Source organism: Adelges cooleyi, unplaced genomic scaffold (assembly GCF_023614345.1).
Source record: "Adelges cooleyi isolate 19-005CV unplaced genomic scaffold, UGA_ACOO_1.1 ACOO_flye_CR_arks_rails_tigmint_CR_PRNA_30, whole genome shotgun sequence".
NCBI lineage: Eukaryota > Metazoa > Arthropoda > Insecta > Hemiptera > Adelgidae > Adelges > Adelges cooleyi.
Genome location: NW_026095971.1, coordinates 22,850,303 through 22,865,788, shown reverse-complemented (window position 1 = coordinate 22,865,788; position 15,486 = coordinate 22,850,303). Strand labels below are relative to the sequence as shown.

General features: G+C 31.6%; 1 protein-coding gene across 50 annotated transcripts; it reads left to right on the top strand.

Moving 5' to 3' along the window:
- The first annotated feature begins 223 nt into the window (after positions 1-223).
- Positions 224-12,004, top strand: LOC126839434 (glucosamine-6-phosphate isomerase-like). 50 transcript variants are annotated; one of them, XR_007685821.1, is made up of 14 exons: positions 224-338; positions 1,934-2,062; positions 2,128-2,229; positions 5,506-5,584; positions 5,673-5,751; positions 5,840-5,918; positions 5,998-6,076; positions 6,326-6,404; positions 6,484-6,562; positions 6,651-6,729; positions 6,809-6,887; positions 6,967-7,045; positions 7,134-7,284; positions 7,396-8,226. XR_007685821.1 is itself a non-coding variant. In XM_050574784.1 (7 exons), the coding sequence occupies exons 2-7, from the start codon at positions 1,939-1,941 to the stop codon at positions 11,854-11,856; spliced, it is 804 nt and encodes a 267-aa protein (XP_050430741.1). In that variant the 5' UTR covers positions 224-338; positions 1,934-1,938; the 3' UTR covers positions 11,857-12,004. The 50 variants fall into 50 exon arrangements, 1 of the variants encoding a protein (XP_050430741.1); XR_007685823.1 differs by lacking the exon at positions 6,326-6,404 and adding an exon at positions 6,165-6,246; XR_007685829.1 differs by lacking the exon at positions 5,998-6,076.
- Positions 12,005-15,486: the final 3,482 nt, after the last annotated feature.

The window sequence follows — 15,486 nt, the reverse complement described above, 5'->3', positions numbered from 1 at the left end:
GTTCCTTTAAGAAATAAATACATTTTGTTTACATTAACGTGTTGCTGCACCGGATACAAAATAATTAGTAATTACTACTATATAGGGACATAGTACACAAACTAAAAAGATAATGACAGAGAAAATAAACATCAACAACCTTATCGGTCATAATAATATACATTGTATACCGTTTATTACATATTATACATATATACAATATTACATGTGTTCCATGCCTACAGACAAAGCCGAGCTGAGTGTAGAAGCTAAATAGTTTCCATTTAAATAACACAAGCAGTGTTATGCCCGCCTTGAATGCTGCACGTCGTATTGAATTCATATAAGAAATCAAATCGGTAAGAACACTTGAATGCTATTATATTTTTTTTTAACACAATTCGTAACACATGTAATAAATGTGTAACACAAAACTAGAAACGTTGATTTAAGGTGTGAAAAATTTAATTAAAACTGTACCTATACCTATTTTCAAAACGTGTATACCTACATCTTGATGATTACTTAACAAAATGATTACAACAATATCATAATGTCTATTTCCTCTAAATGTTCATCTTCAAATTTCTCAAAACTTTATTTGATACGCTTTAAAGTGTAATGGCCTTCCCTTAAGGCTATATTAATTATTATAATGTGTGTTAATAAATTTGAAAGTGAGTAGATTTAATGTAGATGTATTTTGTACAATGTGTTTTTCTTTTTTTACAATGCTCAATTTTTGTTTAGTTTGAATAAGCTGCTGTTTTTTTAAATGTGCGTTGTAAAAACGTTTCCTAAATGTCTAAAATATATTAGATATAGTTTTAGTTAAGATATAGTTTGTACAAAATGGGGTCTTATTCAGGTTGACCGAGTAACAATCAATGTTCAATAAACTAATTTGTTTGCATTTAGAACTTGTTGAGAAAATAATTTTGGTCATTTTTACAGTAAACACCCAACACCAGGCCATATATGCTATAATATTATGTAATTAATATTGACCAATATTTTACTGAATTTCTCTTATGTAACATTGTTAGGTGTCAAATCGTTGATTTCTTTATCAAATCTTTGTACGTTACTGATTATTACTTATTTGTGTCTTAAAAAACAAGAACAATTACAAATATATTGCACTAATACCTAATCTAACCTAACCTGATGATGCGAAAAAATGGAAATTACACTATTTACCAACAATAACAGTATAATAATTATTGTAATGAAACGTTATTACTTTTAACTATTGTCAAACATTTGAAGTATATATATTTTTTTTTTTTTGCTAGAAAACGATTTTAAAACCATCACCTAATATTTATATAAATGTCAAACAATTTTCTAGCTTGCCTATCAATTTTTACAATACAATCAAATCCGTGTATTTATATTTTTAGAATTGATTACTGAATTCAAAAGTTCATAGGCCATAATATATATATATATAAAGCACATCTTAAAATTAAGATATATACCTAACTCCTTAAGAAATGTCCATAAACACTTATTGTGCATGTATCGAGTTGGTTGTATAGTTTCACTTTAATTTAATAAACAATTTTTTTAATTGCATTATATTTTTACCTTCGATGCGTCGCTGTGTAGGTATTGTATATACAATGATGCATTTTTATTTTATTTTTTACATACCTACTATGATTTCAATGGTTGTGCAACTGACAATTAATACAAATATATAGTCAATAAACAAATCCAATTAAATGAATACCTATTCATTTATCCATAAGATTAAGATTTTGGCAAAAGATTACCTTTACCTAACTCCTCAATAAATAGAGGCTTTATATATGACTTGCTCTTGGCCTCTTAATGTAAAAAGCTCACATATATAGGTACATGATGTATTGTTTAGACATTGTTGACCTCTTCCTGTATTATCTGGCTCGGTCACTGCATTTCACAACCTTTTTTATTTGTCTTTATACAGATAAAATGAGAATGATAATAACTGAAAATGCTGATAGAGTCTCGGAATGGGCTGCCAAGTATGTGACCAAGAGAATCAAAGACTTCAACCCGGGACCCGACCGATACTTTGTCTTGGGTCTTCCTACGGGTAAGTATATAGGTAACACACTTTCTTATTTATAAGCAAACCAATTAACTTCAGACCGACTTCAGGTGGGACTCCGCTAGGGATGTACAAGTACCTGATCAAGTACTACAGGGCCGGTGAAGTTTCTTTCAAGTACGTCAAGACTTTCAACATGGTCGAGTACGTTGGTGAGTTTAAGTCTCAGTATTTCCTATAATATAATATAGTATTTCCTTATCTATATAGAGTGTAATAAACACATACAAATGGGTTAAGTTTTAATTTACTTGTGTTCTACTGTGAGCTTAAGTTTTGTCTTTATTAATGGCTGCACTGAATAGTGAATTCGTAGATGTGTTGCACCATCTTCTGAGGTTGTCCATCCAAGACATTTGAGGTCTTCTACAGCTCCTTCTTCCAACTATTTTACCCTGGATTATTAATTGTAGTACATGTCCAACGTATTGAAGTTTTCTCGTTTTTATGGTTTTTACTACTTCAAATATTACAATAACATATTACATATCTTAAAAATATGGCCATTTGATTTTTTTTTATATGATATAACTACTATGTCTCATGTTACTGTGTCAAGACTATTTTTTTTTTGTTTACTATGGAAGCCCTCAAAAAGGGGAGAAATTACATTCTGACCGTTTATGTTTATTCCAGCTGTTATAATAATGGCCATTTCCATTCTTCTATTTAACTCAACTAAGACAATATTATCAATTGACACCAAAAACAGTTTCATTTTCGGTGAAATCAATTTTTCACATTTTCTACTCTAATCGTCGTTGTGTGATCTTTTATTGATCCTGCAAATGTTTCCCATGGAAATTATAATCAATAATCTAAATATACCACTTGAAAAGTAGAGTATACATTATATAATATATTTTATTGATAATCTCACACATGTCCACTATCTGCTTAACCGCATGAATTGACAATTGTTTTATTTATTTATTTATGCATATGACATATCGGCTTATATATATATGATAACAATTTAAAATAAAATTTATAATAATCAGAAATGATAAATTTCTATGAAAGTGAACAATAAAAAATATAATTAGAAACAAAAATGAATAAATAAAAAACTATTATAAAATTAGAAAGTGAATAATTATAATCGCACAGCAAGTTCCCTAAGCCATTTTGCTGCGTCTGGGCCACACTCGTGCAGTTTTTCCATCCTTTCTTCGAACCTTGTGATAGGGCACGCCTCTATAATGTGCGTGATATTCTGTACCTCACCGCATTCGCACAGTGGTGAGAAGGCCATGCCCCATTTGTGAAGTAGGTAATTGCACCTTCCTTGCCCGGTTCTAATGCGATTGAGTGTTGTCCATTGGGCCCTTTTAAAATCCCAGCCAGGATCCGTTATGAACGGTTCTTTAATCAGGTCTCGGTTGCGAGTTTCTGTTAAGCTCCATCGTCTTTTCCATAGACACTCTATAGTCTCATTGTTTGCTTCTGTACACCATATGGGTGCTCTGGACTTTAAACGTAGTGGTGGGTGCTCAAGTATGTCCATTTTAAGTGGTAAATTAGGTTGGTTGTTAATTTTTTCTAGCGTCTTTGTAGTGTGGGCTAGTCTCCTTAGATCTGGAGGGGCTATATTGGATAAGATGGGTAACCATTCTGTTCGAGTTGACCTAACTGTGCCTGATATGATGCGCATAGTATGGTTCAATTGTACATCAACTTTCCTACAATGAGCGCTTCTAGCCCACATAGGTGCACAGTATTCAGCGACGCTGTACACCAAGGCGAGCGCTGTAGTTCGTAGAACACTGGTGTGGCAACCCCAACTAGTACCAGCTAATTTAGCCATAACGTTATTGCGTGTCTTCAGTTTATTTTTGACGCCTTCCAAGTGTTGATTGTATGTTAAGGTACTATCAAATTTCACCCCTAGGTATTTAGGGCATTCTTCAGAAGCGATATTTTGTCTATCTATTTCTACGTGTAGTTCTCTGTTTGCCTCCCTTTTTCTTCTCTCTTCATCCAGTAGTGGCATTTGCTGTTACCTCATTTCCAGTTTGATCATATTCACGCAATAGTGAGTCGCACTCTTTGCTCCAGCAAGGTATATAGTTCTGTCTATGTCCTCTAGGTATTGCTAGGGCAGCTGCTTTTTTTATGAGTTTTACAAATCTGGGGTAGTTTTGTGGAGTAGGAGGAATGCGATTAATGTTCTCTTCCATGTATTTAGTGTAGTCCACCCACCGCGCCTTACGGAGATTCCACCTGGGCATTTCGGGTTTATTGACTCTTGGAAAGTTTACGCCTATGTCTATAACTACTGGCTTATGTTGACTTTTGGGGAATTTGGGTAGAATTTGTCGTGAAACTCTTAAAGGTTGGTCATCCTTGTCTCTTGATACAAAACAAAGGTCAGGTGAGGTAGTTGTCCCCCACCGACCTGATTCGAAAGTACCACCCTGCTTAGCGTCATAGACCAGATGTAGGCGGTGGAGCGCAGCCCAACCAGAGAGTACCGCGCCATCCTCGTTCTCACTTTGGTAACCCCATTCGGTGCTATGTGAGTTGAAGTCACCGATATAAATTGTGGAGCTTTGTTTGACTGGGAAGACTGAGTTGGACCACCTTTCGGGTGGAGGTTTGTATACGTTGTATATTATAAGGTTTCCCACAGATATACCAATGGAGTGTTCATTTCCGGCAACGGGATTTATATGTTGTTTTTTAACATTTTGGTTTACGTAAATTGCTAGTCCGTATTTGGTGTGACCTTTATAGTCGACCATATTGAAACCAGGCACCCTCAGGCGGCTGACCTTGTCACTCGGAACGTGGGTCTCTTGAAGTGCATCTGCATCCATAAACATTGTGCCTAAGATATCAGAATTTGCCCAAGTCAAACCTTCAACATTTAAGTGCACTAATCGTATTGTTCTTTGTGATTCCTTGTATTTTTCGCTGACTGTATAAGGTTTTAAGATTTTGTTTTTATAATTTTTTTTGTAAGGAATTTTGTTTTTTCTACTCTTTACGCGGTGGCTGCGCACGTCAGGGTAGCCCTGAAAAGGGCTGTTTATGCCGATAAAGCCAGGAGGTCCATGGACGTTTGGCTGTCAGTTTCATGCTAATTCGTTACGTGTGTTCATTGTGTACTTCGTAAAGTTGTAGCTTTAAAAATACTCGGAGAACACACTATTTACAGGGGAGACCACGAGAAGGTTTAGCATCACCTCCCCCATTGACAATTGTATAAATAATATATTAGAATAAAATAAACTTGTTTTAAATGAACAATCCAATTTTGTATATTAATTATTAAGTTAACATAATACATTATTAGCATAAAAAACACTCAAGGGCAGTTCAAAAAACGACTCTCCTTATCACAGATATATATAATAACCTAGATTGCTAACTAATGATAACACGTAAAGTCAACCGCCCGCCATTTAAAATTGCAATTTGTTTAGATACATCTTCTATGTTACATGATGGTAATCATTGGACATTATGAGGAAGACAATGTTTCGGCAGTCGATTTAAGTGAAGGTGAGTTAATTTAAGTTATACATAAATTAAGCACACAACGAAATTGGTGGTTTAATGTCAATAAAACTTATATTAAATATTTGTTTAGATACATCTTCTATGTTACATGATGGTAATCATTGGACATTATGAGGAAGACAATGTTTCGGCAGTCGATTTAAGTGAAGGTGAGTTAATTTAAGTTATACATAAATTAAGCACACAACGAAATTGGTGGTTTAATGTCAATAATTTCTATATTAAATATTTGTTTAGGTACATCTTTTATGTTACATGATGGTAATCATTGGACATTATGAAGAAGACAATGTTTCGGCAGTCGATTTAAGTGAAGGTGAGTTAATTTAAGTTAGACATAAACTAAGATTTTGGTTGTTTAATGTCAATAAAACCTATATTAAATATTTCTTTAGATACATCTTCTATGTTACATGATGGTAATCATTGGACATTATAAAGAAGACAATGTTTCGGCAGTCGATTTAAGTGAAGGTGAGTTAATTTAAGTTATACATAAATTATGCACACAAAGAAATTGGTGGTTTAATGTCAATAATTTCTATATTAAATATTTGTTTAGGTACATCTTCTATGTTACATGATGGTAATCATTGGACATTATAATAAAAAAGACAATGTTTCGGCAGTCGATTTAAGTGAAGGTGAGTTCATTTAAGTTAGACATAAACTAAGATTTTGGTTGTTTAATGTCAATAAAACTTATATTAAATATTTGTTTAGATACATCTTCTATGTTACATGATGGTAATCGTTGGACATTATGAAGAAGACAATGTTTCGGCAGTCGATTTAAGTGAAGGTGAGTTAATTTAAGTTAGACATAAACTAAGATTTTGGTTGTTTAATGTCAATAAAACTTATATTAAATATTTGTTTAGATACATCTTCTATGATACATGATGGTAATCATTGGACATTATAAAGAAGACAATGTTTCGGCAGTCGATTTAAGTGAAGGTGAGTTAATTTAAGTTATACATAAATTAAGCACACAACGAAATTGGTGGTTTAATGTCTATAATTTCTATATTAAATATTTGTTTAGGTACATCTTTTATGTTACATGATGGTAATCATTGGACATTATGAAGAAGACAATGTTTCGGCAGTCGATTTAATTGAAGGTGAGTTAATTTAAGTTAGACATAAACTAAGATTTTGGTTGTTTAATGTCAATAAAACTTATATTAAATATTTGTTTAGATACATCTTCTATGTTACATGATGGTAATCATTGGACATTATGAGGAAGACAATGTTTCGGCAGTCGATTTAAGTGAAGGTGAGTTCATTTAAGTTAGACATAAACTAAGATTTTGGTTGTTTAATGTCAATAAAACCTATATTAAATATTTGTTTAGATACATCTTCTATGTTACATGATGGTAATCATTGGACATTATGAGGAAGACAATGTTTCGGCAGTCGATTTAAGTGAAGGTGAGTTAATTTAAGTTATACATAAATTAAGCACACAACGAAATTGGTGGTTTAATGTCAATAATTTTTATATTAAATATTTGTTTAGGTACATCTTTTATGTTACATGATGGTAATCATTGGACATTATGAAGAAGACAATGTTTCATTATGGCCCAAGCAAGAAATATTTGAGAAAACAAGTGAAATGTCTACATCGAAAAGTTCGAAGACAACATAAAAAAAATTCCACTCTGCAGGTTCAATTTTATTTCAATATTTTACATGTTTTAAATTGACTCATTGTAATGATTTATTTATTATACATTACAACTATAATAAGTATTTGACAATACGTTTTGATTTAACAGATTTATCGGATACTGTGACTATGGTAATAATTTAACTGTCGAAGATTGTGAGACACCAGCTACTGAGGTCTAGTATTTATGCTCTCAAGTCTCAGGGGTAAGTGGAAATGGCCGATTGGATATTGGTTTGTAGACAATTCGTTGAAGCTATCTAATCAGACTTTTATGTTATACCATCCAAAAGTAATATATACTTCACACCAGATGCGTGTCTTAATGTAAAGTTAGCTAGAAATGCTTTGGGGACATTTGGAGCATTTCAAGATGAAGATAACCTTAAGATAAGAGGTAACCTTATTGAGTGGAAATATATTGACAAACTATACCCGGTACAGAATAATGTAGGCTTTAAATTAGGAAATAAGCTTAGCTCTGCGCATGTGAATTGGAAATCGAATAGCATGAAGGTAAAACTCGCAGTTCATTCATTAAGCAGTTCTGTAGCAGACTCTTTACTTTACCCGTGACAAACTTCAAGTGACTTTAGTAACTGTGGTGCAACAATCAAATTCATTAGGTTAATAGACGAAATTTTCGATTTTTTAAACTTCAGAAATCCTTTTGCCAAAGGATTTAAACAGGCTATCTGAACCCATAATTTTAAACTCAATGAGGATGAAATGACAAATAATATAAAGTATTTATATTCTTTAAAGACTGTGTCTGGTCAACAACTATGGAAGAGTAAACGAAAAACGTTCATAATAGGTTTTGCTACAACCATTAAATCTATTTTAGCAATAGCTAGGCAATAACTATCAAAACAAAGTTTTAACTTTATACTAACGTATAAATTTAGCCTAGATGTCATTGAACTATTTTTTGGTTTCATGAGAGGTCGCTTTGGATATAACAACAATCCTAATTGTTTGCAATTTAGAAATACTTTCAAAAATATTTTATTACATACCTCAATTAAATTGAGTACGGGAAATTTTACATTACTGTCATCTCACGAAGACTCGTTGTTTGCCATCAAATGGAATTACAAAAGAAACCAACAGCCCATTTCAGAAAATGAATTAGATGTAACGGCATTATTAGAGACCAGTAGTAATAATCCGTTTTTCAATGCAATCACAGAAAACATTTTACACTACATCAGTGGTTTTGTAGTAAAAAGAATAATTACTTCAATAGATTGCGACTTCTTTAGACAGGCCATTATTGATTCCTCCAAAGAATTTGACCATTCTTACAGCAAAATAGAAAACACCATTAAATCGCTTACACTAATGAAAAACCGAGGAGGACTTAGGCTAGCTTCAGACAGTGTCTATAAAATTGTTAAATTAACAGAAACATTATTTAAAACTATTATTATTGAAAAGAAACAGTTCTTTGTAAAAAACATAGACTTAGAAATAATTTTAAGTGTTCAAAATTCTTTACCTATGTCATGTAATATATTCCCTGAATGTGACAACTGTTGGGAATCATCTGATTTACTCACACGACCCCATAAAATAAATTTAATAAATAACGTTACTAAAACATATTTAAATATTAGGCTACATGCGTTTAGTAAGCTTATGACCTCCTCTATAGCTAAAAACGCAAGTAAACGACATAAATTAAATAAAACAATCCTTTTTTATAACATGTAATTTACAACATAGCTTACCATTTTTATTTATTTTTTTATTATTATTCTCTAAAAGTGAGTTTTAATTCTATTTTTTAAATTATTTGTACTCTGTGAATTAAAAATGTTTGTTTTAAATTGTGATTTTTTAAAGTTTTCGTAATTATTATTATATTTTATATTAAGTTTTTCTATTAATTAATATTATTTTATGAATTTTTATTTTGGATTAATGTTTTTAAACAATCATTTATAACTTTAACGAGTCACGAAACTTTTAATATTAGTGAATTTAAATATTTTATTTAATAATGTGATTTGTAAATGAGTATTAATATAATATGTTATTAGTTTTTATACAGTACTGTGATGACGAATATTAGTAGTAAGACTTACATTATTGAGATATATAATAATAAAAAAGACTTGTGTTTCATAATGAGTAACTATTAAAATGCAGACAAATTTAAAATTCGCAACTATTTAAATTTCAATAGGGTATTTATTATTTGAATTACCTTATCAACATATAAATAGATGATAACACCCACGGCCTCAAAAAAAATGACGGTCGTTGGTCGCTTCAAGCAAGTACACAGACAGTATATAGCAGTTAGCTATCTAGTTTATTATCTATATCTGTGCTCCTTATAAATAATGTTGTCACTGCTGAACCAGTGTTACCAACCTTTACAAATAATGTTCCATTTTTTTGGGAGGAGAACATTTATTTTGCAATCTCCTACATATTATAACAATATTGAATATTGTAATGTTATTAACTTTGGACCGTGTGGTCCACGAAAGGCTTGCCCAGAAATCACCCGGAGATTTACCACTGTTACATGCTGACAAACTTCTTCACTCAAGTAGATATAGACCCGAAAAACGCACGCATACTTAACGTCAATGCCGCCGACTTACAAGCCGAGTGCCAGGTCTACGAACGGCTCATCGAGGAGGCTGGAGGCGTACACTTGTTCGTCGGTGGTAAGTACACACACACAGACTTCAGAACTTTTTTTGCTCGATTTGACAACTTTCCGGATTTCCATATATTATGTATATACCTACCACAGGCATAGGTCCGGACGGTCACATAGCGTTCAACGAACCCGGTTCTTCCCTGGTGTCCAAGACTCGGGTCAAGACGTTGGCACAAGAGACTTTGGAGGCCAATGCCAGATTTTTGGACATCGACAAGGTGCCCAAACAAGGTCTGACGGTCGGCGTGGGAACCGTCATGAACGCCCAAACGGTAATCGCATATACATTTAGAGTCCATAACATATCTTAAGCCAAATAACTTTGGCACAACTAGAAGAGGCCAAGGAAGTTCGGACTTACCTGACCTTACGGCCTGAACGAGTTTCGAAAGGATTTGAAAAGTTCCCTAGTATTAGAACGAAATAAACTTGCGCGAAAAGAACAATCCAATTTTGTATATTAATTAAATACGTTATAAACAAAAAACAACAACACTCAAAGGCAGTGCAAAAACGACTCTTGGTATAATTAATAATGTTGTACACTGTGGCGGCCCTGGTCACCGCTGGACCAGTGTTACCAACACTAGCCTCCCCCAACCCTCAAGTTAAATATTTAAACACAGCCGTCTATTAACAGTATAGTAAAAATATTTTCAAATACCTGTTGGCTGTTGCTTCATTCAAACATAGCAATCTAAAAATTGACCGTCAAGGTGTAATTTCTCTATTATTTTGGTGGTTTTCCTTAATAAAAAGTCTGACAGCAGGTTTCTGAGAAAGTTGTAAATGTTACAACCTCTAGATGTACTTTTGGTCTAATTTTCAAACCTAAAGCCGTAAAACTTTACTCAAAAAAAACTTCCACCCAGTTTAGGGGAAAGGATTTAAGATTGTTTGTTTGGCACTGCTTGTGTCTAAAGAATATTCATTAATTTCAAGTTGAAAAATATGTACATTTTTTTTGAGTTTATCTCCATTTGAATCAAGGTGAACTTTTTTTGAATTATGAGCCCAATAAATAGAATTTTTAAACTATACCATATATAATAGTTTCTTGAATCATCCGGTTCTAGGTGATGATATTGATCACGGGATCTCACAAGGCGTTGGCCCTTCATAAGGCAGTCGAAGAAGGTGTCAATCACATGTGGACAGTGTCAGCGTTACAACAGCACCCCGACACGCTTATATTGTGTGATGAAGAAGCCACGATGGAACTAAAAGTGAAGACTGTGAAATATTTCAAAGTACGTTTTCCAACTTAATGTATTATAATAATATGTTATCAATTTTAAAAATGAATTTTATCAATATTAATAACTGGTACACTTTATATTGGAACAATATAATATTATGACCCAATAAGCCAATAAATCTGCACCTAATATAATAAGTATAATTTAAACATGTTCCAAGTTTCCTATATAGAAATTGAACGCTCCTTTTTTTTGGGAACACTTTAATTTGTGCTATTTTTTTATAATATATTAGACAAAACTCTGTTTTTCTTTGTCCTGAGCTCTATCAACTTTTGAAACTTAGTCTTAACATAAAAAATTGGATAAATAATGTTCCATTTAAGTTTCAAAAGTTGATAAGAGCTCTAGAAAACGCCAACAAAGGTAATAGAAGTATATTTAGTAATTTTATAACATTGTACACTGTCTAAAAAAAAACTATTATTTTAAAAGAAAATGAGTCGCCTTGTCCTTAATGGATCACCCTGTATGAACTTTTTAGCCTTCAGCAGCTGTAAGTTCTTTCGTTAGCCATCTGTCAAATGGGTTTTACTTGGATAGTAATTATCGTTGGCGTTACTCAAGGCAGTTTATAATTTGTTTGCAGGCACTTGGCGCTATTCACGAGAAGCCTATTGAAAACAACTGAGAATTCAAGACTACCAGGAAAAGAATGTGTTATGTTTATGTTCAGTTGATTGTATTCGATTTATGGTTTTTCTTTTTTAAAAAAAGGAAAAAAATTAATATTCTAAAGAACCGTCAGAAAATGATAAACGTAAAACGTCAAAGAAATCACATTAACAATAATAATAATATGTAAATGTAATAAAAATATATTATCGTAAACTACAACCATCGTATTCTCGTTACGCTTTATCTATTTTATATGGTACATGCTCGCTTTAACCCTACGTTTATAATGTTAACTCCTTGTACTGAATGGACTACATTTCCTAACTGAAATATAGTGTAAGTCTATTAGATGTAAAATTGGGTTGATATACTTTCCATTCCATAAGAAAAAAAATCTATAAAGTGAAGAAATACTGTTTTTTTAAAACACTAATATGCGTAATATGATTAAAACAAATAGTAGTACATCGACTTGTATCGAAAAAAATTTAATTGTTTATCAGTGAAATATATTCGTATTCGATCCAATTGAACAAATAAGAACGATTATACCGACAACTACAGCAGAAACACAAAAACAATTTCGTTTTAGCAGCAAACCAGTACACTTTTAATTCAAATTAACGAATCGATAAAATATTTGTTTGTACTTCGTATTGCAAATTTAGAAAATTTTACATAAATTCTGGCTATAATATACGGTTTTAATAATAAAACCAAAAATTAAACATTAAGAAATCATAAAAATTATAATCAGTATGGTACATTGTAAAAAATAACCAAAATGTTCCAAATCAAACATGTTAGTTAAAAGAATATTAAATAAATATGTTTTTTCTATTAGCTCCATTATTTAGAAAATAACGATACTTCAATACTTTTAATACACTGAAATACTAAAACTCGAAAATTGTTACTTGTCATGATGTATAAAAGACAAATCTTTAGTTTTATACTTACACCACAATATTAAAATGGGTTTCAAAAGGAAAAAAACTTGGTACTCTGTACGCAGCGTTGTTATTTCCAACACGAACAACTGTACAAACATAACATTTAACGTATTGGGTACATGACCCGTAGGTCTTACAAAAAATGTAAGCCGCCGCACATTTCTAAAAGGTCTATACTAGTATCACACTAGAACTACACTCAAGAGGTATACATAAGTTCAGTAACAGTTTTAGAAGAAAAGTGCGAAAAATGTTGCGTTCAAACTTATCATTATGGTTTGGTCTCGCTACCATAATGCTAATTATTTGTATGCTTTCACATAATATCGAAATGAAAATGACCAAACTTCATATGGGTATTTTGGAAACTCGTCCTGAATACCTGAACAACATGGAACAGGTTCAGTCGGGAGGAAGCGCACTAGAAGAGGATGAAGAAGGCTTTGAACGGCTCCAGTGCAGCTATGCCTTAACTGCATTGTATTACATGATGTTAATCGAAGAATTACTGTACTCGTATAGAAAGTTTATTTTCATTGATGAATATGACCACATAATGTTCGATGTTGAAGCCGCTTTAATGTTAGTAACCGTTCAAAGTTTGCCCTTCTATAATTACGCGGTGAATACTCCTTGGACATTATGGTTTTACTTGGACAAAGTACGTAGATTATTGGAAGCATTCTCTGAAGGTGTAGTAATTAATCCACAAAACACTCAGGTTATGACTAAAGTTCATCAATCCATTGTGGAGTCTCTACGACTTTTTGTGGAATCTAGAATGGGAAAATTTCAAGACGTGCAAAAAAAACTGGATGAAATAGATAACGTGAACACTAGTAGAATAGATATTAGGGCAACCATTTCCAAAAATAAACAGTTGCTGAACAATCAAATAAAATTCAACGAACAGTATGGATTTTCAACTGAAGGTATAAAACATCTAAAATTTAAGACACTATCAACATTCGACAAGTTAGAAAACTTAAAAACTATTGTTGTCGAATATTTGGGCACAACATACTGGACCTTTGTTGAAGTGAAATTTCACGAATTGTATGCTATCGCGACAAATGTGAACAGTACGATTAGCCAGGTGGTTACATACCTCTGGCATATTAAAAACGGAGTAAATACAATAATTAAACATATCCTATTGAAATTTATCGAAAATTTATTTAGTGAGAGTGATTTAGATGCTACATCAGAAATGACATTTACTGATAAAGTCGATGCCACGAAGCTCGTGTTAATGGAATTCTGCGAGTTTATTGGCAGACCGTCTGATTGTGACGGTTTAGTACTTAAATTCCTAAATGGTTATACTTCTCTAGATGTCATCAAAAAATATTTTACATCGGAAAAAGAATTTCACCCTTATTTGTATTATAATATCAAAAATAAAATGATTAAACGATATTATTTGCTCCTAGTTAATGTAAGAACAAAGGAAATATCGAATAAAATAAATACGTGGACAAATGTAGACTTTTTTCGCGAAAAAGTTAAAGATTTCTTTTCTAACGTCAACACGAATATTTTGAACGCTTTTTATAAGGTTCCTTATACCAGAGCATTCAAAAAAGTTAATGAAATAGAACACCCACGAGATTAAATCATTTTAAAGCTGTTATTGAAACTATTTGTTAACTGTTACATTTATATAGTTCAAGAGTCTGTTTGTATCTGTTGAGTCTGTTAAGAAATTTAATTTTTTATATGTTGCAACTAGTTTGCAATTTTTCCAAGAAAATTGTACCTTACTATAAGCTGTTATTAATTTAAAACATTATTTATATATTACATATTTACTCATTTCGAAATTTATTAATAAAGTTTATTTCAATTGCATTTCAAAAATATTTAGTTTTGTAATTATTGTTAATTTATAAACACTTTCAAGGTAGTATAAACAATTCTACCTTGTTGGTTCCTTTTTTTTCTACTCTTGAATTAAGATTTTTACAATAGTTTAATGATTTTATGGTATAACTAAGTAAAACTAGTTAAAATATTAAGAAAATTGTTTGTTACCGTTTAAGTGTCTAAGTCGGTTGAAATATGGATAATCCTAAAATAGTTAAACATTTAGTAATTTCATAATATTCTAACATGTATTTATGTAAAAATTTATTAATATTTAAAAAAATTTCACAAAATTGCAATTAGTTTTGTTGAGTATGCCACGTTATATGTATCACCCTGTACATCTCAAAATGGTGTCACACCGTTTAGTTGCTACGAAAAGTGATTGACTCCGCTTGTAAGCGTAAAGCGGTTATTTTGTGACCCAAAAAAATATATTTTTGGTAAACTTGTGTTTGAACGAGAGTAGTGCACGATATGACTTACACATGTATGTGCCTGAAAAGCTGACATTAAATCATTCAAATAAACGCATTGATGGTAGGTTTAGTAAATATCGACAAAAAACAATTGTGAAAGCTAAAATGTGCTTAAGATTTTATTTATATTATTAAGATAACAATATTTCATACACATTAATATGGTTTTTAAGTGAAATTTCTATGGCACGAGATTGGAATAATGTATCTACACTTGAAACATACTATACTTAAATAGTATAATTTCCATACATACAAAAAAAAAATATATCATTACTTTTTTTCAACAAAATTATAAATCGTATTCAAATTAAATTCGGTATTAAGTTCGAGCAATAGTTATTT

Bases quoted from the DNA above. Each gene is read 5' to 3' on its own strand.
- LOC126839434 (XM_050574784.1), top strand. From the start codon at position 1,939: ATGAGAATGATAATAACTGAAAATGCTGATAGAGTCTCGGAATGGGCT. The intron at 10,239-11,042 runs GTAATCGCATAT...ATCCGGTTCTAG, and splicing joins CCGTCATGAACGCCCAAACG to GTGATGATATTGATCACGGG. The intron at 11,217-11,814 runs GTACGTTTTCCA...ATTTGTTTGCAG, and splicing joins AGACTGTGAAATATTTCAAA to GCACTTGGCGCTATTCACGA.